The sequence below is a fragment of the Geospiza fortis genome, unplaced genomic scaffold (genome assembly GCF_000277835.1).
Source record: "Geospiza fortis unplaced genomic scaffold, GeoFor_1.0 scaffold10, whole genome shotgun sequence".
NCBI classification, from domain to species: Eukaryota; Metazoa; Chordata; class Aves; order Passeriformes; family Thraupidae; genus Geospiza; species Geospiza fortis.
The window spans coordinates 1,529,884-1,556,910 of NW_005054326.1; the positions used below are offsets into that span (position 1 = coordinate 1,529,884).

Genomic DNA, 27,027 nt, shown 5'->3' on the forward strand with positions numbered 1-27,027 from the left:
GCTGATTTTGCTCTACATCACAGAGATAACCAGGAAAATGATGCTTGCCAGGTTTTTTAGATTGACTGCAGCTACCATGTTTTCTTTCTTTGGTTTTGTACACAGCTCATAAGTTGTACTTTAGTAAAATTGGACTCAGAACAGTTACAGACATTACATACAGTTACATCACAGAGATAACCAGGAAAATGATGATTGTTTTTGCCACAACATTTGGTTTTCAGTTGTCATTCCAATCTTGACCTTCTTCTGTATGAACTGCAGTTCCTGTTTTATTGTTCTAAGAATAAAAAATTGAAGATCACTGCTACTTAGAATTTAATTTCTGTGCAATTCTTTCTAGGATTTTTTTGTTTCTTCCACACAGGTGGGGAAAAATGGCCAAGAGAATTGCAGAAAAGGAGCTGACTGACCGAAACTGGGACCAGGAGGATGAAGCTGAAGAGGTAAAATACACATTAGTCCCCCCCCATGCACACCTGCAGGTCGTAGAGTAGCTGTTTATATTTCCTGTGATCTTGTGCATAAAACCTACAGTAGAACTGGTTAAAAGTTTAGCAATTAAAGATAATTTTATAGAAGTGGATTTTAAAAATTGTTTTTATAAAGCTTCCACTTATGCATACCCTATAGCAAAGCAGCTTTTAAGGGTTAAAATTTCATCAGTGGTTCTGGGGAAAGGAACTTGATGTTTCTAGAGGGAACTCCAGGCTTGTTAAAATGCTTTTGGACTCTTCAAATGTGTGATAGATATTTATTGAATTGACAGGAAAAGCAGATTTGATTTCTGGAGATAAATGCTCTGTATGCCTCCAGTATTTTTTTTTGAGGGTCAGTAATAGCTAATTTTAGAGCTATGTTAATTTCAGCTGAATTTCCCCACACAGCCAGAGGAATTAGGCAAATAGTCAAGTGGTATGTTCCACCTGATTGTAAAAACAGATTTTTACTTTTAATGTCTCATACTTCCTCATGGCTCATCTTTAAACAAACTGATTGAGTTTTTTTCCAACTAAAAGTATTAAATACTTAGGCCTGTAAATGTAAAAAAGAAAATTTTCTCTTCCAGGAATTTGAATATAAGAAAACTTAATTTCCTCATTTGTTGCAGGCTGGTACTGAGCCATTAGCTGCCTTTGTTGTGTTTGAACCACAGCAGGCCGCTGGAGGTTGCCTTAGAGCCCACATCTCCATATATCTGCCCTAAACTGTGGATTACTGACAGATTCCCTTCAGCACAGAGATCTTAGAGCTGTGTTTTAAAAAAGCAAAGCAAAACTTACATTATTTGTTGCAATAAAATGGAGATAGCACAGGGAGAAATGTAGTGCAGAACCAGAGTTTTCCAAGTATCAACTCACAACCAGTGGGCTGGTTTTTAACTTGTTTCCCTGTTTGTTTGGTAGCAGTGTTAGAGTTGTGTTAAGAACCTGATCTCAGCCATCCCTTCATGTTGAATATTCCACTAATGATTCCATAACTTCCTCTTCAAGGTGGGAACATTCTCTGTGGCAAGTGAGGAGGTCCTGAAGAACAGAGCTATTAAAAAAGCAAAGCGCCGGAACGTTGGGTCAGAGGTAATGTGGTCACTGAACAGGAGTGCTGGAGTTTTACTCACTTACAAAACATGACATCACACTCAGGTTTTTACTTCTTGGGTTTGTAGTGATGCTGAATAAAGTCATCATTTCAGCTCACCAGGTCATATGTTCACATGAACTTTGGCTTTACTGTTCCATGCTAAGAATAAGGCTAAAGCAAAAAAAAAGGGTAATAATAGTTTGGTGATCAGGGTGTTCTTGCATATTTTTGAAGTAAAAATAAAGAGTGTTTCAGATACAATGTTGTTTACAAATGGGTAAAACAGCATTTTTACTGCTTTACTTCCATTTTTTTATAGAGAAGGAAGTATGGAAGTGCAAAGTTATTAGTTATCCATACTGGAGGGCTGGGGGATGGCTCAGAAGCTTTATTGGTAAACACCCAAGTACTAAGCTGCTCTGAGAATGAGAAACATGTCTTTTGTTAAGAATGCTGCTACTTTCTTTTCCTCCCTGCCTGTCAAGAGCTTTAGTGCCATCTACTCTTTGCACTAACAAATTGAAAATTGAAAGGAAGTTGGCCTTTGTTACAGGTTTAGTCCCTGTGAAAGCATTATCCCAGTCCAGCCAAATTGTTGTCCTTCCAGAAATCTTTGATAATGCTTTGCTGTATATATTTTTCCCAGGGCATTCATGATGTTAGAAGTAGGCTTGGAGCTTTATGTGTTAAGATTGCTTTAGGACTAGATGGGACTAGGCACTGTTAGGAGCTAGACAGCCTTCTCCTATGCTTTTGATTTTCCTTCTTCAGTCCAAGCACTGTAAATGAGGAAGCTGTCTTAGCCCACTGATGCCTTGAGTGGTTTTAGCCACAAATGTGGTAGAGGGTACAGTGAAATAAAGGATTGTACTGGAAGGAGGTGATGCAAAACATAAACTACAACTTGAGCAGGAGAGATTCAGGGGCAAATGGGATGGAAAAAGTAGAATAGAATGGGAAAGGGGAGCAGATGGATTGTAGAAGTAGTCAGGAGACTGGGAGCAGGCTGTTAGAGCTGGGAGAAGGGCTGGTGAGGCTCCCTCTGCCTCCTAGTGTGATGAGGAGAAGAATCAGAAAAAAGGATAAAAGCCTGGGTTGAGACAAGAACGGTTTAATGATTGAAATACAATGATCATGATGATAAGGGAACCAAAAAAAGAGAAAGAAATAAACCCCAAGAAAAAGCAGGGATGCACAGAAGGTTGCTCACTACCCACTGACCTCATCCCATCCCCAAGCAGCAATTAGCTGCTCCCAGCCACCCCCTCCCAGTTTCTGTGCTGGCCATGACATTCTGTGTTCAGGTCACTGTCCTGGCTGTGCTCCCTCTCAGCTCCTTGTGTCCTGCTCTCTGGCAGAGCATGAGACACTGAGAAGTTCTTGATTGCAGTGAGCACTGCTCAGCACCAGCTCAAACATCCTTGTGTTATCAACATTCTTCTCACCCTGAATTCAAACCACTGTACCAGCTACTAGGGAGAAAATTAACTCCATCCCAGCCAAAACCTGGACAACAGGCTGGACAAAATCTAAAACACCAAGAGATGACAGGGCAGCTGAAGTTGTGTAAGAAACCTGTGAAATAATTACAAAAAGGTAAACTTGAAATTTACTGATGTTCCTACATGGAGCAAGCAGAATGCTGCAGTGAAAAAGACAGCAGTTTAACTGGAATGTCCAGAGAGAAAGGTGGGACTGATCAGAGATACAAGCACAATAAAAATGCCTACCTAGGAATGAGAAGCAGAGGACTGCACTGGAAAAGAGAGCACAAAAGGAAGCAAAGAGACCCATAACCACAAGGTCAGATAATGGAATACAGCCTAAAATTGACAAGCTTTGCCATTTTCCAATGGCAAAAGCAGATGAAACTCAGAAGCAGTTCTCCTCTGATGGTTTTCCAGAGACACTGAAAGTTCACTTTGAGTAGTAAAAGTTTATTACCTTCAAAGGCCTAAAAATTGCAGTGCTTTATTTGCATGTTAATTGTACTTTGTCTTTTAGAAACACCTAAGAAACTATACCATAAAATAATATGGTTGCAAAGACAGTGGTCAGAACTGGGTAATGAAAAGGTTGCAGAGATAGATATTTTGTGGTCAAGTACAGTCTGTCTTTGCATCTTCTGTCAGTCACATTGGAATATTTTGGGTAAATCACAAGAAGTTTCATAGGTGACTCCAGAGTGATGAGGGGATTAAAGTATTGGGCTCTTGACTGCCATTGTAAATGCCAAAAGTTGTTGAAAAGAAACATGAAATTACATAATCTTGTGTAGTTATTTAAAGAAAACAGGATGCTGTGAATATCCAATAGGTAGTCAAACACATCCACAGCTCTGAACAACTTCCATGTATTCACGTCCTAGACCCAGTTTGTTTTCATACCAAACATCTGAGTCTTTTAAAAACAGTAGCAGTGTGTGTCATAAGGAAGCTGTTAATTTTGTTTGCATAGCTGACACAGTAATGCATGGAATGAACTAGGGAAAAACAAACCAAGGATATCAGGAATATTAAGTGGGGGTAGGTTTTGTGTAGAAAAGATGTTTGTAACTGGTCGTCTGTCTTTTTTTTTTCTCCCCAGTCTGAAAGTGGAGGAGCTTTTAAAGGGTTTAAAGGCTTTGTATTGCCTTCTGGAAAAGGAGGAGGTGGCTTCAGTGGATTTGGGAATGGTGCAGGAATAAAGCCTTTGGAAGGGTTGTCTAATGGAAGCAGCAGTGTCTCTAGTACTCCTCCTTTCAGCAGTTTGAAGAGCACCTCTGAAACACAATCAGCATTTGGTAAGTTTTAAATAAGCATACAGATTTATCAACACTTTCAGTCATAAAGTTTGTAAGGTTTTTCTAGTAGTGAAAAAACAAATTTAGACCATCTTATAGTTGTGTTTTAAGGTTTTGAGACTTCATACCTCTTTGTAAGATTTCTTATTATTTTAGAGTGCTGGAGGGACAAGTTTTTGTCTGCATGCAATTTAAAGAGGTGGCAGCTAAATTCATATTTCTAATACTGGAGGTAAAAGTTTTCTAGGCACAGATGGAAATGGAAGGCACTGGCATAAGGCAGTCTGTAAAAGTATAAAGCATCTGGTGACATGTCCCAATTCTTTGAATTTAATAAAAAATACATGATGCTGCATAGCTAAAGTCATCATCTTTTTTCCTTGTACATCTGATGTTGCAGACAGTTTTGTTAGAATTTTATCTGTTACAGTTATACCTACATTTTAAGACATTTTAAATACTTCAGCATGTTGAGCTGTCATGCTTTGGAATTCCCTGAGGAATATTAGTTCTGTCCCTTTGTGCTGGACATGCAGAAATGTTAACCCTGCCACCACAGAATTTTGGCATCACCATGGCATAGAATAAAAATGGTGGAGTTTGAACTTGAGAGTAACTTGGATTACAGTGAGCTTGAATAAATTAAGGGAAAGTGAAATATTCAATGAGAATTTTTCTACTTTGCTTCTTAGGCTTTTTTATACAGAAGTGCTCAAAAGCTTGTAAAATTATGGGCTAGTGCACTCAGGGTGGTTTAAAGCACATTTAAAACACATTTAAAGCACAAATGGCAAGAGATAAGTTGAGTTTTTTGATTTAATAAGCGTTACAGCTTGCTGAAGTTCTTAGATTTTTCTAAGATTCTGAAGGTTTTGGCAATATATAAAACATGTATTTTTTGTAATGTTCCGTACAAGATGTCTTTGGATTTTTTTTATACACCAGTGTGCTCCATCTATTTTGTCTATCCCTAACTTACTTGTCTAAATGAAAACTTGGGTCAGCTCACTGGCATGGGAGTACCTGGGGCACAGTGTGGTGACCCAAAAGAAGGAGCTCAGCTGAGTAAGGATGACTGATTTGATTAAGAAATATTGAGCATGTTAGGCTTTTAAGAGAGCTGTGCTTTCTGGGTAAAAAAAAAAGGTTCTAAGCCACGTTTCTCACTAGGTCAGCAAAGCATCTGTGTTATTTCTTTAAACCAGAGCTTATTAAGCAAATGAGTTAAATTGGATATCGGGAAAAGGTTCTTCCCCCAGAGGGTGTCGGGCACTGCCCAGGCTCCCCAGGGAATGGTCACGGCCCCAAGGCTGCTAGAGCTCCTGGAGCATTTGGACAGCGCTCTCAGGGATGCACAGGTGGGATTGTTGGGGTGTCCTGGGCAGGGCCAGGAGCTGTACTCAATGATCCTGTTGTGTCCCTCCCAGCTCAGGATATCCTATAACTGATTTTTCCCGTAACAGGATCCCCAATGTCCAACGGCCCCACTGCTGCTGTGTTTGCTGAGAAGAAGGCTGCCAGCCCCACAGCCAACGGCGGCAGCCAGCCCTGCTCCTCAGGCAGCACCCTGGGCTCAGCACCCGGCTCTGGCTCCTACCACAAACAGCTGGCTGCCCTCAACTGCTCCGTGCGCGACTGGATAGTGAAACACGTTAACAGCAACCCCCTGTGCGACCTCACCCCCATCTTCAGGGACTACGAGCGCTACTTGGCCAGCATCGAGCAGCAGCACGGGGGCAGCAGTGACAGCAGCTCCGAGAACGAGAGCAGCAAGACCCCTGCCCCCCAGGCTGCTCCCGTGTTTGGGAGTTCAAAGCTCCAGCAAGGCTCCACCTTTTTGTTTAACAGCAAAACTGAGGATACCTCAGACAAAAAAGCTGAAGCTGCATCAGAAAAAAGAGACCCGTTGTTAGGAGCTACATCAACTGTCTCGTTTAATTTTGGCAAAAGTGTTGACAGTCCTGTTTTGGGTTCCCTTGGTTCAGGAACGCTTAGTAGTTTCTCATTTTCTTCTGGGAATTCAGGTTTGTTTGGAAAAGATGCAAACCAGGCCAAGTCTGTCACTGCAGCATCCACCAGTTCATTGGAAGCTCAAACAGACAGTGGCAATAATGATGACAAAGGTAAATTCTCTGTATTTCTATTGATAGTTATTTTAATGGTCAGCTATGAGTGTATGTGACTTTAGAATATGAAAAAAATGCAATATTAGGTTCACTGAGATGATGGCTGAGGAGGTTTGGGCTGGATATCAGGAAAAGGTTCTTCCCCCTGGGGGTGCTCAGGCACTGCCCAGGCTCCCCAGGGAATGCCAGAGCTCCAAGAGCATTTGGACAACACTCTCAGGCACAGGGCAGGATGGTTGGGGTGTTCTGGGCAGGGCCAGGAGCTGGACTCCATAATCCTGGTGGGTCCTTTCCAACTCAGGAAATTCTGTATTCTGTGATCATCTTCATTCTTCAATTTGAAAGTGCAGAATTATACCTCTTATCTGGAGAACCCAGCCTTATATAAGCAACACCAAAAGTATGTGCTTATCAAGACTTACATAATTCTATCAGATTTGTACTTTATATAATACAATATACAAAATAATCCCATATCTGAGGACAGGAATTGATGAAATTTAAAGCAGCTGATACGTTCACCTTTGAGCCTGCTTTTCCTAGTAGGTTTATCAAGAGATCCCTGTAGTAAAAAGCATGAGATACAGAACAGTTCAGTCCATTTTACTTAATAGATTGTAAGGAGGCCAACAAAGTTGCATAGTACCTGACAGTTTTACTCTAATCTTTGCCTGTGCTGAATACAGTAGGCTGGTAGAAATCCCAGCAGCTGAGGGGCTGGAAAGGCATAATCTGCCACTCTTATCTGTCATTCTGCTACTAATTCCTTTCCCCCAAATTAAACCTGGCTCTTGGAAGTATTTATTGTGCTTTCCTTGAACCCGTTTGTGGAGCATACTCTGAAATGTGAAAACTGTTTCTGTTCAAACAGAAGCTTTTGACTACTAAGCTTTATATTGTTGGTGTTTGATTGTTTGGTATGGATTGGGTATTTTCATCCCATTTAGACTGGAGGTGAGAATGAAGTTGCTTTAAGAGCTGAATGAAAAGCAAGCAACCCTTTTTTGTAGCTGAAGCTGCTGCAGAGTACACATGTCCATGTCAACCATGGTGGGCATAAGGCAATTCCAAGACAGTGCCAAAATCTGTGCTCACAACATTAACATATTAAAACTTTCTATTTAAAGGAGGAGAAGAGGAGGAAGAAGAGCCACCAAAAGTCATCGTCAATGAAATAAAAGAAGATGATGCTTTCTACTCAAAAAAGTAAGTGACTTTAACTTGGAAAATAAAATTAATATCTGTGTATTGCTACTCTTAACCACCTAAAATGGCTTTAAGTTTATTAGAGCCTCACTTAAAAATGTTTACAAATTGTACATTAAAGTCCTATTATAACTTCAGAATGATACAGCCAGTTGTTACGACTTTCTGATAAGGCCCCGAGTACAGGTTGCTGTGCCTTTTACTTTTCCCTGAAAGTAATACATTTATCATTTCAATACTGAAAGAAATAATTCACTTTCTCTTTGATCTCCAAGTGCTGTCCATTAGCACATGAAACAAGGTCAAGAATAATAAAGATTTAGGTTACTCACAGCATGTTAAATCCTGATTACTGTTACTGTGAGTCAGATGGATACATGTACCTGGGAGATATCTTTTTATTTCATCTCTACATGGCTGCACAAACAAGGATTTGGGTTTTATTTTTTTTTCTCCACAGGTGCAAACTGTTCTACAAAAAGGATAATGAATTTAAAGAAAAAGGTGTAGGAACATTACATTTAAAACCAGCAGGAAATGAAAAAACTCAACTCTTAGTACGAGCAGATACCAATTTAGGTAAGTACATTTATCCCAGTAACAGGTCTTGATGTCAGAATTCCTTGCTAAGCATTAGGATTTTTTTTTTGCTTTTTTTACACAGCATTAACAGATACAATTAGTGACCTTTCTACTTTTTTTCCCTAAATCATTTAGAATACTGACAAACACTTGGGTGCCTCTAGTGAGCATTACAAAAGAGAGCACATGAAGCAGTGCAAGAAGTAAAAGGTTGTGGTGTATGTTTGGGGTTACAAAGTACCTGTTTTACCCTGGTTTGTCCAGATTAACATCTGTCTGTATCAGAACATTTTGGTTCTGCATCTGAACTGCATCTAGTGGTCAGAATGAGGAACTTGGCATAAACTAAGCACAGTGACTGGACTCCTCATTTGCTGCTTTTCCCTTGTCCCCTTCCCTTTCTCCTGTGTCCCCCTACTATCATTTGGTGTTCAGGTTCCTCCATTTAAAAAAAGGAGTTTGCAGTATTTGCAGAGATTTTCTCATTTCTAGTGAGGAAAGAAATCTGAGACCAATGGCCATGAATGGATGCTTAGGAAAGAAGAAGACAAACATACATGATGTTTGTGAACTGCCTTCCTTCCAAACACCACCCAAAATCTCTAGTTACTATCTGTACTAACACTGTATTGCAGTAAAAGCTAGAAAATGGCTAATGGTAATTTTTTCCCCTCCTCAAATGCAGGAAATATCCTGTTGAATGTTCTAATTCCACCTAAGATGCCATGCACAAGAACCGGAAAAAACAATGTTCTTATAGTTTGTGTTCCTAACCCACCCATCGATGAGAAGAACCCAGCTGTTCCTGTCACTATGCTAATAAGAGTGAAAACAAGCGAGGATGCAGATGAGTTGCACAAAATCTTACTGGAGAAAAAGGAGGCTTAAATAAGTTGCAGTCCATAATTTGAGGATTTATTGCCAAACTGCTGCTGCTCTTTTTTTCTTCCGTAACTTCATTTGAACATTTAATTCTTTACTCTGATATTAAGAACTGTTATAGGAATTCTGGAAAAATGATGTGAGGAAAAGCTAAACTAGCTAATAAAAGCTTTAATAGAACACAAGTGTTGGACTGTTCTCCCTCATTTTCAGTATCCAAATGCAAGACCTCTTCTGGATAAAGCACATGGATGTAAATCCAAGCAAATGTTTTTAGCACCAGTCGACCAAATGGACAGAAATCTGAGTACGAAAACATGGTACCAGAGCTTCCTTACAGACTGTAATACAATGCAAGCACCTCCTGTTTTGGAAAGGGAGGATGTTCAAGCTTACCTGTTGCAACTATTTCTAGACTGCAGATTTTTAATAGGTCTGTTGTATTCTGGTGAGAGTGACTTTTTAGACACAGTGGCAGTACTGCACCCCACCAGTGATGATCTCCATTGTGCTGGGTCTGTACCCTTGCAGACCTGTGTGCTTTCAGGACTCAGAGACTGCAGATATTTGAAAGAGAATTTGCTTGTGTAGTCTTGTTGACAGTAGTGGTTCCTGCAGAGGAGCTGTCAGTTCTGTTCTTACTGAAGCAACAAGTGAATGATGTGCAATATGGTACAAGCAGACAACTGGAAGACAGTTTTATCTTGGACACACTGGCATCCCCTGGCTTCTGACAGGTCAGAACAAAGGGTTGCACTTCCACATGGTCCTTCCAAGGTGTTTGTCCCTAGTCCCAAAACCCAGCTGAGGCAGAGCTGGATGTGCTGCATTGCTCCTGCTGCTGGTACTTTGCTGAATAAAGCTCTTCCCACAACAAACTTCAGGACTTTTAAAGACCCTTCTGTTGCCTGTTGCCCTTGCCAGGAGACACATGCACAAGGGTGTGTGTCAGTATGTATTTTTCCATGTGATAAAAATGCTGTGCTGCACTGCATTAAACAAAGCAGCAGAGTGCAGCTTTGCCAGAAGCTTTCTGTTGCATGTGGGGAGCATGGGGTAATTTGTAAACTTAGTTTTCAGCTGTGATAAAATTAACCAGGTGGCAATAATTTGGGGATCAGAGCATTCATTCTGGTCTTGGTTTCACTCCCAACTTTGTCAGACTGTTTGCTAGTTTAATCCTTTTCTTTTTTTCAAATGTTTGCTGGAAATTCCTTCCCTAGTAACTTTTTCTACTTTGCTTCCAACTCTGGGACTTCTCCAAGAGCTTGATGATAATAAGAAACTTGAACTGCTCTCAGATGTGTCACACTGACCAGCTCTGGCAAGATGGAACAAACATGCTGTTTTGCTTTTGGCTAATGTGACACAGAGGAAAAACCCCTTTCCTTAAAAAAACTCAGTGTGACACAATTCATACAGGGGACCTGGTGGTCCAGCACAGTGGCATCCTGTGGGCAGGGAACAAGGAATAACACCATTTGATGAGGTGCAGCACATCTGTACCCCTGCTCTGGCAGGGAGCAAATGGCTGCCTGTAGGCCTAATTCACTGCACAATTCAGGTTACGGCCTTTTTCCCCCTCTTCATTAAAAGGAGGAAAATCTTGATTTTATCTGTAGCCCTGTTGACCAAAGTTCCAAAAGAAAGGCCTTTGCTCACATTTCAGCCATGCTTAGGGTACAAGAATTGCATTTTTAACACTGGAGTGTGAAGGGAGCTTAGATGCCATTTGAGATATCTGAAAAATAAACTGGTGCCTTTGAGGATTCTTTTTGCATCTGGCTAAGTACTTAAACCATTAAAAGTCAGTGACATTGCTTTCCTCAAAATAAGATATACTTTTTTAAAAAACAAGTTTTGCTGCTACCTAAATTGGAGGCCCAAAGCTGACAGGGTGTGTCTAAACGTGTATGAATGAAAAACAGAATGCTGCCTAAGAGTTTAGTCCAGGCTCTGGTCCAAGGGCTCAGTTAATTTTGCATTTGTCTTTTGACTGTAGTGTCTTAACCCTGTCTCTGTACAGAAAGCTTTATAGACAGAGCTTTGGTTGTACATCCCATAAAGAACAGCTCTGTCTATAAAAACTTGGCCTTTTCTTTGCTTACCTCCAAAAGCTCATGGATTTGGAACTGTTCCTTCATCCTTAGAAACGTGGACCAACAAACTGAAGTTAACACTTCTTTCCTTATTGCCTGCCTCTAAAGAGGGGCAGTTAGGTTTTGCACACATGGATGTGGCCCAATTCTGACAGTACACCTCTGGCCTGTTTCCAAGCAGAGGGCACAGAGTGAATGGAAAAGTAAGTAGATGAATAATAAATTGTGCTGGAAAGAATTAAACCTTACCCTAGCCATCATAGCAAGTAACACCTGAATTCTTCTGTGCACATACTTAATCACTAAAGCCAGGGGAAGGTAAAAAATTGGGATGTCACCTTCATTAGAATGTCAAATATATGCATAAACATGCAATTTTGAACATTTTACATGGGGAAAATTGCCTCTAAAAGGACAGGGAAGATTTTTCCCTGCAAAGCAGATTTTAATCAACATCAATTCATGGTGACCATACCATTATGTGGACTATGAAGCAGGAAAAGATAGTCATACACTGACAAACTTGGTGCTCAGGTATAAAGCACAGCCTTTTCCAGCACTTTAGAAGTTTTTGATGATGCTTCAGTTTCTATTTAAGGAATACTAAAATATAGAAATGCTGTAAAAGGCCAGAGATTGTTAAATAGAAATAAAGGCCTTAAATGAAAAAGCAAATTTCACGGAGACCACAGACATCAAGTGTACAACTGCCTTCATAACAAACTGGCACATGCTATCCAAGGAAAGAATTTTGGTCAGAATTCCAACTCAAAGAGGCATTCCTGTGTCTTAGTAATGTATTTAACAGCTGGATATCAGATACCTGATATTAAAGATGCAAGTTTCTGCCCCAATCTGCGTTAATGCCTTCGTTGTTCCAGGTGTATGGAGATGTTGGAGTGTCTTATCCATTCCTCCTCCTCTGATTTTGAAGTTTCAGCTGGAAAATAAACATCTCTGCTTCTTTTAATTATCAGAATAATTTCTAAGGGAGATTATTACAGTTGGCTTGAATTTTATTTTAAAATATTAAATTGCAGTATGCAAGGTTTAATTTGAGAGGGCAACACTGTGTTCCTCTAAGCCCTTTTGGCTGATGGATGTGAAAGTTTATATTAAATTTACAGTTCAGATGAACATACTGTAGAACCTAAATTAATCAGGAGGTTTGCTGTGCTATTGAAACTGAAGTTCAGCTCCCTTTGCAGCACTGTAACATTTAAACTGTCGTTAAAGATTGACTTTCTGATGCCTTAACTTATTTGCATTTGATAAATTTTGTAGCTGGTGCCTGTGTGCAGAAATTACCTGACATTAAACAATTTAAAGTGGCATGAGCTAGTCTAAATCCAATGAAGATGCTGAATGTGATGATTTGTTAGTTGTTAGTAGATTTCCAAATGCTCTGAATTTTTCAGTGGATACTTAAGTTTTACATAACGTGTATGTTAATGTTTTCATTAGTTCTGATACACTGAGGTCATGTACAACAATCCATGGAAATGTGAATAAATGAATGGAAGATTCATTTGTCTTGTGTGAATCACTTTCATTTTGAGTGTATAACACTTGGAGTAAGTAATAAAATGAATTGTACAACCAGTGGCTTGCAGGTGAACTCCTGTCTGGATAATTCTGCTACTCAAAGAAGGAATGTCCTGCCCTGCCCATTCCTGACTTGGAAACCTGGAGCCAGTTCAGCAAAATGCTTCCTCCTTGTGAGGTCAGTGAGCTGGGGCTGCCTTGGAGGACAGAGGGAACACTTGTGCTCACATAGCAGTAGAGTGACTGGTAGAGAGACTGACCTCTAAACCCTCCACATAAATATTAAAGGATTTAGAAACCACATCATCTAGGTCTGCCTGATGACCCTTACTGAATTTACTTTAGATCTTGCCTAGAGGCACAAACCTAAAGTCAGGCCAAAGTGATTATTTTTTTCATTGGTTTGTGACAGTTTGCAAACATAAGAAAAAAACCCCATTTGGATTAAAAACTAAACCCAAAACCAGCACACCTTTCCCTGTCCAAGCTTCTTGAATGACTAACCAAGCAGGGGAGGTTTATTACCAACACTTGTGAGGTTCTAATGCTCTTTACCTTTAGTAATGATTTAAATAATACTTCTCCATTATGGCTGCTTCCAAAACCTTTCAACTTGAAGCATTCAAGGAAAAAAATAACACACTTTGTTTCAAAGCAATATTTTAGTGTTTCCCAGCCAGCTAAGATTCCTGCCCAGTTGCATGAGCAGTCACAAAACAACACTGCCAACAATCTGCTCAAACATCCATGTAAAGAACTGAGACATCCTGTTCTTCTTAAGCTCTGTGTTTTATTTCTCCCTAATATCCCACATGCCTCTGGAGCTATCACACTTGGCTTAGGATAAATGTTGTTACCTACCACATGGATACATAAAACATCCTGGTCTGGGATTCTTTAAAATGAAATCATCAGCACATCAACTCATGGACATAGTTGGTAACATTTGTTCAAGGAGTATATACAAAAATCCCTTGAAGGTTTCCAAAAAATCAGGTGAAGAGGGAGTATTCAGAGCCTTGCAGGTCTTTAAATCAAGGCAGATCCCTACCAGTACACACAATTCAAGGCAGTGTAAGCAGTGCAGATCTAAATGCAATCTCATTTTTGTGACAATGCACAAATCTGCATTGAAGTTCTTCCTGAATTAATCAAGGAAAAAACCATAAGAGCCATCAGTCCTCATTATTATACACTGTACAAACATAAATATGTCTACATAATCAAGTTTAGAACAAATCACAGATCAGTTTAGAAGGGCTGTTCTAAAGGCAGTAACAAAAACCTTTTGTAAACCAATTCAGGACTACACAGAGTTTTACCTTCTTCCCCCTTATCCAATGTCAAGTAGTCAGGGACTGATCACTCAGAGGTTCTGTAGCAGAAGCAGCTTTGTTCCAAGGGCACTGAGAATGAAGAGCAATGAGGCCACTCTGCCACATGAGTTTCCATCTGGCAATGCCTACATGAGTGCCACAGAGCCTATTCCACCACTGGTGCCTGCCACCAGGAAGGAATGCATCCAAACTCCAACACCAGCAGGCACAGTAGAGAGAAAACACCACTAACAGACTTTATGGTCATTAAAGAGGTCTGTTTATTTGCTGCAGGGTCCAACACTTTCTTCACTGCTGCCATAAGCACAGCCAACTTTATTTTTGGTGCACAACCTTCTCCTTGCTCTTTGTTCAAATGGCTCAGTACAGTGCCTGCACAATTTTCAACCCATCACCTTTTAAGCAACACCAATGATCGATGAGGCAAATAAAACCCGAACCATGCAACATGTGTTAGGCTGATAAAATTAGGCTGAGAATATTTATATATTTACATAGAGAACATTCAACATTGGAACCTGCTTGCAGACTTGTATTATCTTGACCAAGTATCCAAACAGCTACATTCTGGTGTAAAATACTCTTTTGTTTAAGGTTTTGTGTAAAAGGTACTTACTTCACAATGCCTTTAACTGGATAACCGTACCTGGTTTTGACAGAGAATCTCTACACACCAGCACCACACACTTGCAGTCATACCTTGCAGAATGTGTAAGGCATTTGCAGACATCTGATTGCTGTGACCACAGGAAATCCACCTTCCAGAGCTTTCAGCCATGACCTTTGGAAACCATGAGAGTCTTTCAAATACAAAGAGTGAATTCATATGAGAGACACTGTTCATCCAAGAACTATAAACTTGTCATTTCTTGACACTGCTACATACAACACAGATAGAATTTAAGACTAATAAATTATTTTCCTAAATAAAAATTTGTTCTTAAACCCCACTGAGTAACAACAGGGCTTAGGCACTTCTGAAGATTTTATCTTACATCTGTCTTTAATATGGAAGCTTTAGACTATAAAATATAGGACAAGAAATCATCTCAAAAAGGAACAATTAGTGACTGGCAAGAAACAGGTCAATAGTCTAAGAATGTAGTCTATTTCCCTGGATTCCACATCCATACAGAATTTCAGTGATCAGATGGGATTCTGTACATGAGGGTCTGCTGGAAGAAATCTGTCTGCAGAGCCAAGGACTTCACTGTCTAAATAATGAACATACTTTGGGGAAAACATATTACTGTGAAAAGCCACGTGTGCAAACAATTCTCTTTTCTGGAAAGCACATCCTGCCCAGAAATAGAAAACTATAAAAAGAGTAAGAGCAATCCAGAGCCCAGCATGCCCAAGCCTTGTAAACAGTGAAGACCAGGAGAATAAAAAGAGAAGGAACAGGGACCAACACAAACTGGATTAGCCAAGACAGCTGAAAGACTCAGAGTTTCTAAAAGCATCTTCTTTTAAAAGGAGATTTGGAATCTGCCTTGTCCTGGCTGGCAGTAAGAAAACATAATTTCACATACATGGTGGTCTCTAAGGCAGAGCAATAATTTGCTAGCACAAAATAATTGATTTAAGAGCTTTCTTAAAAAGACAAACAAACAAACAACAACCCAAAAAACCCCCCCAACCAATCAAAACAAAACATCCCAAGCTTTTTATACTGGTTAAATAAATAGCAGTGAAAAACTTGTTATGGATTAAAAGATTCACATCCTTGTATTTGACATCTATCAACATACAACATCTATGAAGAGCTCCAGTGGTAAGCCTTGATCTCCAGAGGGAGTGAATGGGCAGAAGGATGGAAGGAGTTAACTGAGCAACGAGGTATGGTGGAATTCCAAAAAGAAAGAAAAAAACTTTGTTCTGCAAAGTTTCCCAAATTTGTTAACTGAGCTGCACCTTCAAACATCAGCATTACTTATGAAACACACTGTGCTCCAACCATTAAGACAATGGCAGCCAAACAGCCCTCATGGCACTGCAGGACATGCCAGCTCCATCTGCAGCAATTACTTCAATGGCCAACAGGGGCTGAATCCAGTCCACTGCTTAGGAGCTACAGAATTAAACCCCCTCCAAATTAACAGGGTGAGAGTTTCTTACTAACATTCACTTTTCTTTTTTGATGTAGTGCAACAGCATGCTAAGGGTCCAGCTGTGCCATCCTGACCCAAACAAAATGTTCTGATCAAACTCCTTGTCAATCTGTCCACACACAATTTTCAGGGTTTGCTTAAAAGCAGAACAAAATGTGGAATTTGATAACAAACGTGGGAACCACTGGCTATACATAAAAAGTCCAAGACAGTTGTTTAAAGAAGGAATAACTGAGAATCTGGAACATTTTTGCTTCCAAAAAGCACTATTGACATTCAGTAGAACTTTTTGACCTCTATTTTCCATGGATGTCCATGAGGGCATACTTGTAGTCCTTTTCTACCAGAAAAGGTGAGTCATCAATGTACCTATAGCATATCCCACTAGCAAGATACAAGAAAGAAATTCACTTTTTTTAGGACATTACAGCCCTTCAAACACTAGACATCAAAATCCAACCACATACATGTAACAAAGCAGATGATACCTCCTGAAACACGGATGTAGGATCTAAACTGTACCTTCCATAGCACTGCTTTTACACTAATGCACTAGCTTAGAATCATTCCTCATTTGCTTTGAAATCTTACACAGCAAGATTTTCTCAGTCTTTCAAAATCACACAAAGTTAAGCCACCTAAACATAATACACAACACCAAGGGAGCATTACAAATTCTTGTCCACTGAGAAGTGTTCAGGCACCTACAGCTGAGGGTCCTATGTGGATACACTTCCTTTTTACATTGTTCCTCTGGCTGCCTGCCTGAAAGGTATCAATTGTCATGATTAGTACAAATGTGAACCCTCTCTCCCTTCCCTCTGCAGTGAACATTTGAAGGAAAACCAAGCACTGATTTGCCCAGTCCAGCAGTATGAAAGCACAGAGTAAGGAGCACATTGAGAGGCTTGTTTTCTAGCTGAGAAGTGGTTTAATTCTCAGCATGGGCAAAGAGAGAATATTTGTACTGACTGGTGCCAGGCACTCTACCTGTAGGGGATCTCAGGTACCCACCCAGGCTGCCTGGCCAGTTCCTTGAGAGGGCACTTCAGCTGCTGTGTGAGGACTCCACCTCTCCCTGGGCTCAGGGAGGAAGCCTGGGGCAACCAGGTCAGATGGTGGAAACGCCCTCACAGACCACAGGCAACATTCCAAGGTTGCAGCATGAAAAGTGGGTGTGCTGGTAGTGACAAAAGGAACATTTTCCTAACATTTTCTTGCAACACATTTGAAGCCAACTGGAAACTGGTCAGCTGTCCCTGTCATACACTCATGCTGCCAGTGTAAGAAAGGCCACCGTGCTGTGCTAAGGTGACAGCTGGCCTCAAATACAGACAGACCTCCTTACCATGCTGGAGTCATCAGGTTGGGCTGAAGGGCAAATTTGGTCTGCCTTTATGCTGAAGTGGAGCTATTTCCACGGAATCTAGCCTGAGGAAAAAAAGCAGTAAGTCCTATTTGAGAGGTTAAGTCATTAGATGCTACTGTGAGAGTAACAACAAAGCACTTTGGAAACCAGGTACGAGGGAGACAAAGGTCCAGGCTCAGAGCACATGCCCCAGCATCAGCTTTAGGTGCTCAGAGTCTGAAAAGTGACAAAAATGGCATCTTCTCTCTCCCTCTGTGCATGCACTGGAGTCTCACATGCCTTAAGGGACATGCCACCCCTCCCACTGCTGTGGGGCCCTAAATGGACCCAAGAATGTACTGGCTCTTATCAAAATATCCAGAGCACAGTAACCTCAGCATTCAACCATTTTGTGTTCAAATGTCAAGGACAGCAGTTTTGCTGTTTAGAGAGAGCTGGACTTCATGTGTAAACATAAGGCTGTTTTCCTGAGAGCTCCTGACAGACCTCCCACTATGCAAATTTTAGTCACTTTTCAGAACAGAATTATGTTTCCATCTTTTGTATTTCAAGAAAGCTCTCTGTGCTTCAGCATGTAACAACCAAAGATGGAAAATTCGGGCAGGCTGCCTCATCATAAAGCAGCTCCCATGCCCTCCTTGCCTACAAAGGGTACCCCAAGGATGACTACAAACCCCCAAGTCCAGTGCATGCAGGAGGATGGGTTCCTGGTAAGGTTTTAGGTCTTTGGAGACTGATTATAGTCCCCTGTTTTTTCACTTTAGACTCAAAGTGGAATTGACTCAACTGAGAGGAAGATAAGCAGCATTAGTACTGGAGATGAACCTCAGCTTTACTATAGCAGCACATTTTAGCCTTCTTTTCACTGGCTCATTTTCTCAGCCAGCTCTTGAGGATGAAAATGTTGCTGTTCTTTGGTAGATATGGAAATCTGTCAGCAGAGTTCACCTGTCCTAACACTGACACATGAAAAATGGGAACATTTTCAGCCTCTTTTAAGCTCTGACCTGACCTGCTGCACATACCAAAACAGAGATGTATCTTTCTCTTTTTCTTCCCTTAGAAGGAAGCTTCTCTCTCCCTGCTCTGATCCACACACACACACACACACACAGAGGCACACACACACACACACATTCACAAATGGCTGATCAGACGAGGAGAGGGTATGGCCAGAGTCTGTGGAGGGAGGTCCAACAGCACATCATTATGAAATTCTTAGAATGTTTCTCCCAAAGAATATAAAGTTTAGCACATTCTGTACATATTGTTGGCTTCTTAGTTATAAAGTAAACACGGTAGCAAACTGTCCATAAAGTGTTGACTCAGTTTAAACGCAGCCCCTTCTTATTTTGTCTTGCTAAAAGTCCTCTTCCAGTCAGAAACACTCCAGTCATGTGGGCATTCGGTGTGTGACAGCAGAGGAAGGAAGAAAGAGGCACTTTTGATCGGCTGGTATTCCTGGAGTTCCCTTTTTCCTGCGGAGGTCTCTGTTCCTGACACTAGGTGGTAGTGTTAGCAGGGAAACCGCTGGGGATAGGCACTTGGCAACAAGGCTCCAAGGCAGTGCCCGCCCTCTGCTATGTCATCAGGATTGGTTTCTGCCGCACTTCCAGGATATCTGGGCATGGGAGAGAAACAGAGAGACACAGCCAACTTAAAAGGCTCCTCAGAGCAGCCACGGTACCAGGAAGCAGGAAGAACTGGAGATGTGAGCGTGGACTGTGGCACAGCCCACCAGGAATCTAAACCATAAGAAATACACGGCTTTGCCTGTTAAAATCTGAGTTAACCAGGATGCAGCTGGGAGGAACTGAAAGATGAAAAACTGCAAATGTATCCCATCATGTGGAGAGAAGAGCTGATCTACTATAACTTATACTGAGATGAAGCAAAATACATTATTCCCTGGCAATATTTTCCAGGGAATCAAGGGCAAGTGCCATTAACAAGAGATGCCAAGGGGTTTCCCATTCTTGAAGGGACAAATGCAACATCCCCAAGTCCATTAGGGAGACTTCTCTGGGTACAAATAATTCAACCCTTTCCTTCATGCTATAGCCCAAAGCCTACATTTCTGCACTCAAAAAGCTGCCATAAAAAAACATCCATCTTTTTGGCTCCTTAATTCCATATTGTCCAAGTGGGACAGAATATGAACCTTAAAACTTCTGTTGTAATCATGGCCATCTTTCTAAATATACACAGTAAAACCAACGTGGCAGGGCACTATGCAGAAACATCTGGAAACTGGGCTGTGCAGTCCTTTTTCAAGGCTACACAAAGAAAAAGGAATGTGGGAAAAGGGAGCACACAATTAATAGGTTGATCAAATGGCACTGCACAAAGAAGATGACATGAGCAAACAATGATCTCCAGCTCCTGATGGCTCCAGCCACACCTCTGTAAAGAATTAAACATAGTGGAGGGAATGAAGGGCCACAGAGATGACTAAAGGAATTGGATCATCTGACATATGAGGAGAAGGTGACAGAAGTGTGACCATCCAACAAGGACAGAAGGGTCAGAGTGAAATCTTATCAATAAACTCAAGACATTTTAAAAAGTACTTTGATCACTATCACTGGGATTTTAATATCTTAATACAGGTTTCCTAATTACCCAAGAGAAATGAGCACCTTTCCCACTTCACCCTGCCCCACATGTCTACCTGGAAATCTGCCACTGGCACAGATACATTGATTACAAAAAGGCCTTGGAAACAGGGCCTACACAACATGTTAAGCTAAAACAAATGTGAGTAGGGAAAAACGCAGATGAAAATTCTGCCTTACAGTCCAGAAATTTCATTCCCTATTTCTATGTATCTCAATACATATCCTAATTCTTGAAACTGTATTTTCAACAAATTAAGTCTCAGAAAGGATGTTCAAGCTCAAAGCCAGTATTTAAGCATGGAAGCATTTGTGCCACCCTCTTGAGCAGATATTAAATGCCAGCAGAAACAATACATCTTCTGTGAATTCCAAAACGCCTGTGGTGAGAGACTGAGTAAGCTTGGTAACTCCAGCTAACTTGCCGTAAGACTATCAACACAATGATCATAAGGAATAATTATGTACTTTGCTGAAACGTTGTTCAAAATCCATCCTGAATTACAAATGACCCATTTTTTAACTGGAATCTGTAACTTCTTCTAAATTGAAATCAATTCCTATTTATGACAGCGTTACAGAGAATGTCTTAATAGCAGAGGAATAAGTATTTGGTGGGCTGTGCACAATGGATGTCAAAATTCACCTGTTAAAATTCGATGCAATGGCAAAGTGATGTATGTTAAGTGTGCATAGAGTAGAAAGTTTTCATCAGTTCTGTTCAGCTTCAGCCACGAGCCCACCAGCGAGCGTCCTGTTCCCGACAGGGAGCGCGAGCGCAGATTGGTCGCGTTGTGCAGATCTGCAAAGGCAGGAAGAGACAGCAAGCCTCAGGGGATTGTACTTCACTGGAACACTTCTGAAACTCAAAAAAAAGAGGAAAGCCTCCCATTCATTGTTTAGAGACAGATCACATGCAGGACACTATCATTACTGCTTTTTAAAAACCAGGCAGACCTTGCCTAGCACAGAGTTCACCATTTACACCGAAGCTAATAAACGGTAGCAGCAGCAGCTGAAAACAGCAGACAGACAGGAGAGGGCTTGTGTTACCACACTGCAGCAGCAGAACACTGACTCAGCCTTCCCTCATACACAAAATCATAGAATAACCCTAAAATTAAGTACTTACTCATGCTGAAATTCATCTGGGTAACAAAATAGAAATAGTTTCTTTTGAAGAAAATTGCCATCTGGCAGATATGGAGAGAATCAACACTAATACTTCAGTTTTCTGCACACCTCCATGCACACCCTGAGCCACACCTAGGATCCTTCAACTGAGCCACTGTTCTCAGAATTAGTTTAGATGTCCCCAAGCAACTTTGAAAACTAAAAGATACTGAGTCCCCTGTAGGTCAGAGGAGTTTTTCCATAGGTGCAGGTCTCTCCCACAGCCACGTGCTGGATTTTTGGAGCGTTTTTAAATTTTTGCTCTATTTCCTTGTAAAATTCAGTCCCACAAGTCAACAGATCGATTCTGAACCAGAGTGATCCAGGCTCTGGGACTGAAAGCAGACTGTCATCCAAAGAGGAAAATATGTGGTGGCAGCTGCTCTAGAAAGATGCATAGCAATGTGGGAGGAAAAAAACTGTGAAAATCTTACTCTCCTTCCCTATACATGTGTATAGCCAAGCTGTCTATTACCTCTTCCCATGCATGACCACTATGCCAGGAGCTCTGTGGTGATCAGGGTAGAAGGATCTGGCTCTGGAAGCTGCAATAAGAACAATTCTCCTGGTGTACCATGCTTGCACACAGCAAAGCCCCTGAAGTGGGCCTTGATGGGCAGTTCCTGTTCACCACAGGTCTTGTCTGCACTGGGGCAACTCTGCAGCATCACTGGCTGTACCAAGGACATTGCTGATCTTTACACACAAGCCACAAAGCCAAGAGGCACCCAAATATCTGCTCCTATCTCTGCATCTTCTGCAACTGGCTTTTTCATGCCAAAATAAGAGTTTCACCACTGCAGCTCCCAAGGACCACAGGTAGGACACTCAGGTTTCTGAAATTTGTAAAAAAAGTAGCAATTTTACAAAATTTAGCAATTCTTTTTACTATTCCTTTTAGAAAACTAATTTTTGAATAAATTAAGCTTCCTAGCATAAGCTGTTAAAATATTCCTCTTTTCATTTTTCCGATGACGAACAAGAAGGTCAAAACATTTAGAAACCATTTCTTGGTATTTTATATGAATGCTATAAAATATCTGAAAAACCTAGAATTTGTTTACTTCCATGAATATATTAGAAGGAAAAGGATATCAAAATAAAAAGAATGTCCATCATTATCATTAAAGACTCTAGGATCAGACCCCACAAGACAACCCTGAGCAGGCACTGCACAACCCATGAGGGCTTCCTCTGGAATACCTCAAACTCTGTTCTATCCTGGGCAACCTGCAAAATAAAGATACCAGAAACAGGACTACATGTGGGGACAGCTGCCCTTCTCCCCACACTACCCTGTGCCTGGTAAAATATACTAAAACACATCTCATTTGAAATAACATATGTTCTGACTAGGAAAATTAGGGGAAAAGAGATGAGTGAAAGTTTTTATTGATAAATTAAATTAGCTGAATTAGCTACCATCAGTTTAAGCTGCCACAGAATTTGCATTGAAGATTGTCACTTCAGTTTGGTTTGTAAAGTGCAATTCTTCATTAGCAAAGGTGGTCCAGTGCTGCTGACAGGCAATTTCTTTGCTACTTTCTTTGCTACTTGTAATCTGGAAATTACCTTTGGGTTTATCTGTCAGAATGCTAACAGACAGATTTGTTGACTGAATTGTTTTTAAACATATGGAAAGCAATTTGGACATGGATATTTGTGAGTTTCCTGCCTCACAAGACAATGATGTGACTGGGATTTATGTACTATATTCTGAGTCAGGCTCCACCCTGCCAGTTGTTTCCTGCTGCGTAACTAGGATTTAAATGAAGAGTTCCACAAGGCACTAAACTATTACGCAGACAAACTCATTAAGTTTTCTCTATAAAGCTCAGAACTGATTCAAAGGCAGCTGAAGTAAATGCCTTTTCACCAGCTTTAAGCAAATCTGGATCAAATCAGAATCCAAAGAGAGAACATGTCCAACCCCACTACACCTGGAGAAGTGCCCCCAGAGACTGGGGCATCTGGGAAAGGGGCAGGATTTCAGCTGCTCCAGTTTCTCTCAAATAGGTCCACATAAAATAAATAAGTTTTAATATATTCAGGGCTCCAGCCTTCAAAGAGATCTTTAAGCCTATGAAAAATCTCATTTTCAGAGAGGCACTGGCTGTATGCAGAGCTCATGTTTTTCCACCCTGCAAACCTTCTTGAAAACCCTGCACTGGGATCCCTTTCCACAGCTCTGTACCCTTTACAGACAGGTCTGTTTAGTTGTCAGTACTTCTCTCACCTCCACCATCATCATCTCTGAAGAACTCCTCACTGTCATTTGCTGAATGGGACTTTTTCATCTCAGCAATTCGATTTCGGGGCACTTTTCTCTTGAGGGATGGGGAGAAGAAGGAGGGGCGGTTGTTTCGCTCTGGGGTTGGTGGTGTGCTGAAAGAAGTAACCTGAAAGGGAAATAAAAGAAATGCTGGAGATAGTCTCGGCTTTCCCTCCATGTGACAGAAGGCAATCACATGTGTAAAAACCAGAATGGTGGCTTGTATCTAGGTCCATTTTATCAAAGTGGTTACAGAATTTAAACTGAACAATCACCTCAAGATGCTCATCAAGGGGAAAATATTTTGATATATCACAACCCTCAACTGTTACATGAATAATGAAAAACTTCTCTCCTCAGATGATCACTTTTAACAAGGATCTACAGTCATAATGGCACAAAATTAGTAATTTAGGCACCAAGAATGTCAATCTTATTTTTGCAGGTTGAAATGCAGAAGACTTAATAAGAATGTACTTTGTTGAACACACTCAAAATGTGCATCTTCATTTCTTTGGCACACACAAGGCAGCAGTTTCCCTACTGGGAAGGCTGTCCCATGGGATCCTTGTGGAAGGTCAATGTTCCTGGGGAGCAGGGTCACAAATTCCTGAGCCCAGCACACTGAGGCAGAAGTTAAGACAGTGTTCTCATTTATGTGTGTCATGTTTCAATACTGGAAGGAGAAAGTGAAGCTGTGGTGCCTCAGAAGATTTGGTCAGTCCAAGTGATGACAGGGATGGAACTGTCTGTGGTTAAAGTCAAGTTAGGGACAAAACTATGGAGACACCCTTCCTTCAGAGCAGTAGTTGCCACTGAGTAAACTACAATTAAAGCCAAGTACACATGTTTTGGAGAGAACTGAAACATAGTGCTGATGTACTGGCTTACTCTATTTTAATAATTTTAAAATCAAACTATTTTAATAGTTTCATTTAAAAGGGAAGACTACTTTGCAAATGGATGTGAGTAATTTTGATCTTGTCCTTCTTTCTTCACACAGTCAATTTAACAATCCCATAACCTCCCTGAGACAGCAAATGACACTGGTCATATCTCTCCAAAGAAATGCAGAGGGAGGGGACATGGAGTGATGATGGCAGCCAAACCAGGTTGAGTGCGGAAACACACTCCACTCCACAACTTACTCCACGTTGTACCTCTATCACTAATGCTAAATAAAAGAAGGGCATTGTAACACCCAACTGATCCTCTTCCCAACATTTAATTTCTAATTTGTGGTTGTCTCTGTATTTAATTTGGGAGTCATTTCATATTATACTGTAGGAGGAACCAGAAACAGGCATATCAGTGCTAAAGCCATTAGCAAAAAGCAGTGGTAACACATTATCAAATCTAATTTTACATTTTCCAGCTGACACTGAAAGCCTTGGAGACAAAAAAATCATGTTGTTCCTCCAGGCCTGATGTCTTCTGGCTATATTTCTGTGGTAGAGAGCAAGAACATCCAGTTAATGAGTTCTGTGCTGGTAGCTCATGATGCCTTTTACCAAGCCAGAAACAAAAACCACCCTGCCTGCATGGAGACCTCTAGAAGCTGTTCTGCAGATGTTTAAATGATACAGGTTAGCTGCACTACACAGAAAACCATGCTAGACTCCATCAGGTACTGACCCAGCCCAGGTTTGTGCATTATTTTGAAGACATGTTGCCTAATCCCCATTAACCAGGTAAAATGTCTCAATGGAAAATAAGGCTCAGGATTGAATAAAGGCCAAATCAGCATCTGTGCTCTGATTCTACCTGCATTAAAATTAAGCATATGTATGAATATGATGCTGGATCTGGATCCATGATCTTTGCTTTAGCATTATACAGGCTTTGTGTTGGCAGCATTCCTCAGTGGCACAAACTAAAAGCACCACTTAATATGAGGCTTAGCAAGCAACCTATATAATACACAAATTCCACGTTTCTAGGTAAATCCCACTCTGCACAGAAGAGGAATCTACTTTTTTTTTTCCCTAGGAAAAAAAGGCAGAACCATTGGTTTCCCTGGCATCAAGATTGCTGTTGTTTCAACAAAGCACTCCTCCAGAAGTATGAATCATCCACTCATCTCTGTATTCAGCATTTGCTCAGGGGAAACTGTGTTAAAGAATCCATCTCACATACTGAGCACAACCAAATTACACACAGGCAAACCTAAGTGCAGAACCTGGATGGGAGTTAAGTCCAGCTCCAGCCTGTTGTGGCATTCACATTCTCTGAAAAAATTCCTTCACCCAGGGTTTTTCTCCTGGGAAGCTGAAAGGCAGCGAGAGAAGCCTAAGAGAACAGGAAAACAATTCTTATCTCATTTGCTTCTCCTGTGTTGTGCTCGTGTGGAATGTGTTTGGAGATTGTTTACCCACAGGTGATCGTTTCACTGGATTCTGGTGTGAGTTGCTTTCACTCATTGGCCAATCAGTGCCAAGCTGTGCCACTTTGGAAAGAGTAATGAGTTTTCATGATTCTCTCTTTAGCATTCAGCAAGTATCCTTTCTGTATTCTTTAGTATAGTACAGTATTCTTTAATATAATATAGTATAATAAAGGAATAAATTAGCCTTCTGATAAGACGGAGTCAGATGCATCTCTCTCTCCCCTCGTCGGTGGCCCTGCATTTACAATAGCCTGCCCTCCTGTCTTTGGAATAAAGCATGTTCATGCTTCACCTTAAGAGAGTATTTCTGTCTGCTACTTACTCTCTCATGCACTGGGGAGTCTGGATTTGAATCCTCTTCTGTCCCATACGGTGAAGTGTCACCAGTGGAAACTCTGCTCACTGCCATCTCTGCATGTCCTTTTCCCTGTGGTCCTTTCATTCGGACAAACTCCATGTTGTTGTATTTATAAAAGCCAAAAGACATTCTCTGAGCCATCTTAGCTGCAACACTCACCTACAATGCATGGAGACAGGAGAGAAAAACATGTAATAACAGCTCTGCCAGTTGAAAATAACATCCTCTGAAAGCAGTTATCTAAGAAAAAGGCAGAACCATAGTGAATAATAATTCCTAATTTAAGCCACAATCTGAAGCAATCTCAAAAATAAAGTAATTTTACAGAGACAAAAACAGGTTCTGAGAAGAAACAACTCCTTCAGCCACCCAAAAGGCACAGTAAGCAGTGGCACAATGAGAGAAAAGGTTTTTATTCAGGTCCACACACTGTGAGCACAGGCAAGCATGTGCTCAACTCGATGCAGCCTGTGCTGGGGCACTCATTCAAGTTCAAAACCAATAAACATACACACAACAGAAAAGGTTTTTATTCAGGCCCACACACTGTGGCACTGAGAGCACAGGCAGGCGTGTGCTCAACTCGATGCAGCCCGTGCTGGG

At 40.9% G+C, this 27,027-nt stretch overlaps 2 protein-coding genes across 2 annotated transcripts in view; one reads left to right on the top strand and one right to left on the bottom strand.

Moving 5' to 3' along the window:
• Window positions 1-371: 371 nt before the first annotated feature.
• NUP50 (nucleoporin 50) lies at window positions 372-12,786 on the top strand. The gene is made up of 7 exons (XM_005421032.2): window positions 372-446; window positions 1,494-1,577; window positions 4,168-4,363; window positions 5,827-6,486; window positions 7,617-7,695; window positions 8,156-8,274; window positions 8,963-12,786. Exons 1-7 carry the CDS (start codon window positions 378-380, stop codon window positions 9,163-9,165), a joined length of 1,410 nt encoding a protein of 469 aa, XP_005421089.1. The 5' UTR covers window positions 372-377; the 3' UTR covers window positions 9,166-12,786.
• A 1,590-nt stretch (window positions 12,787-14,376) lies between these two features.
• KIAA0930 (KIAA0930 ortholog) overlaps window positions 14,377-27,027 on the bottom strand; it is a 29,303-nt gene continuing 16,652 nt past the window's right edge. The window contains exons 6-9 of the mRNA XM_005421033.3: window positions 26,389-26,583; window positions 23,645-23,807; window positions 20,882-21,037; window positions 14,377-19,241 (exon numbers count right to left, since the gene is read on the bottom strand). Coding sequence (XP_005421090.1) covers window positions 19,201-19,241; window positions 20,882-21,037; window positions 23,645-23,807; window positions 26,389-26,583 — 555 coding nt within the window. The 3' untranslated portion in view covers window positions 14,377-19,200. The remainder of the gene's footprint in view (window positions 19,242-20,881; window positions 21,038-23,644; window positions 23,808-26,388; window positions 26,584-27,027) is intronic.

Bases quoted from the DNA above. Each gene is read 5' to 3' on its own strand.
- NUP50 (XM_005421032.2), top strand. From the start codon at position 378: ATGGCCAAGAGAATTGCAGAAAAGGAGCTGACTGACCGAAACTGGGAC. The intron at 1,578-4,167 runs GTAATGTGGTCA...TTTTCTCCCCAG, and splicing joins GCCGGAACGTTGGGTCAGAG to TCTGAAAGTGGAGGAGCTTT. The intron at 4,364-5,826 runs GTAAGTTTTAAA...TTCCCGTAACAG, and splicing joins TGAAACACAATCAGCATTTG to GATCCCCAATGTCCAACGGC.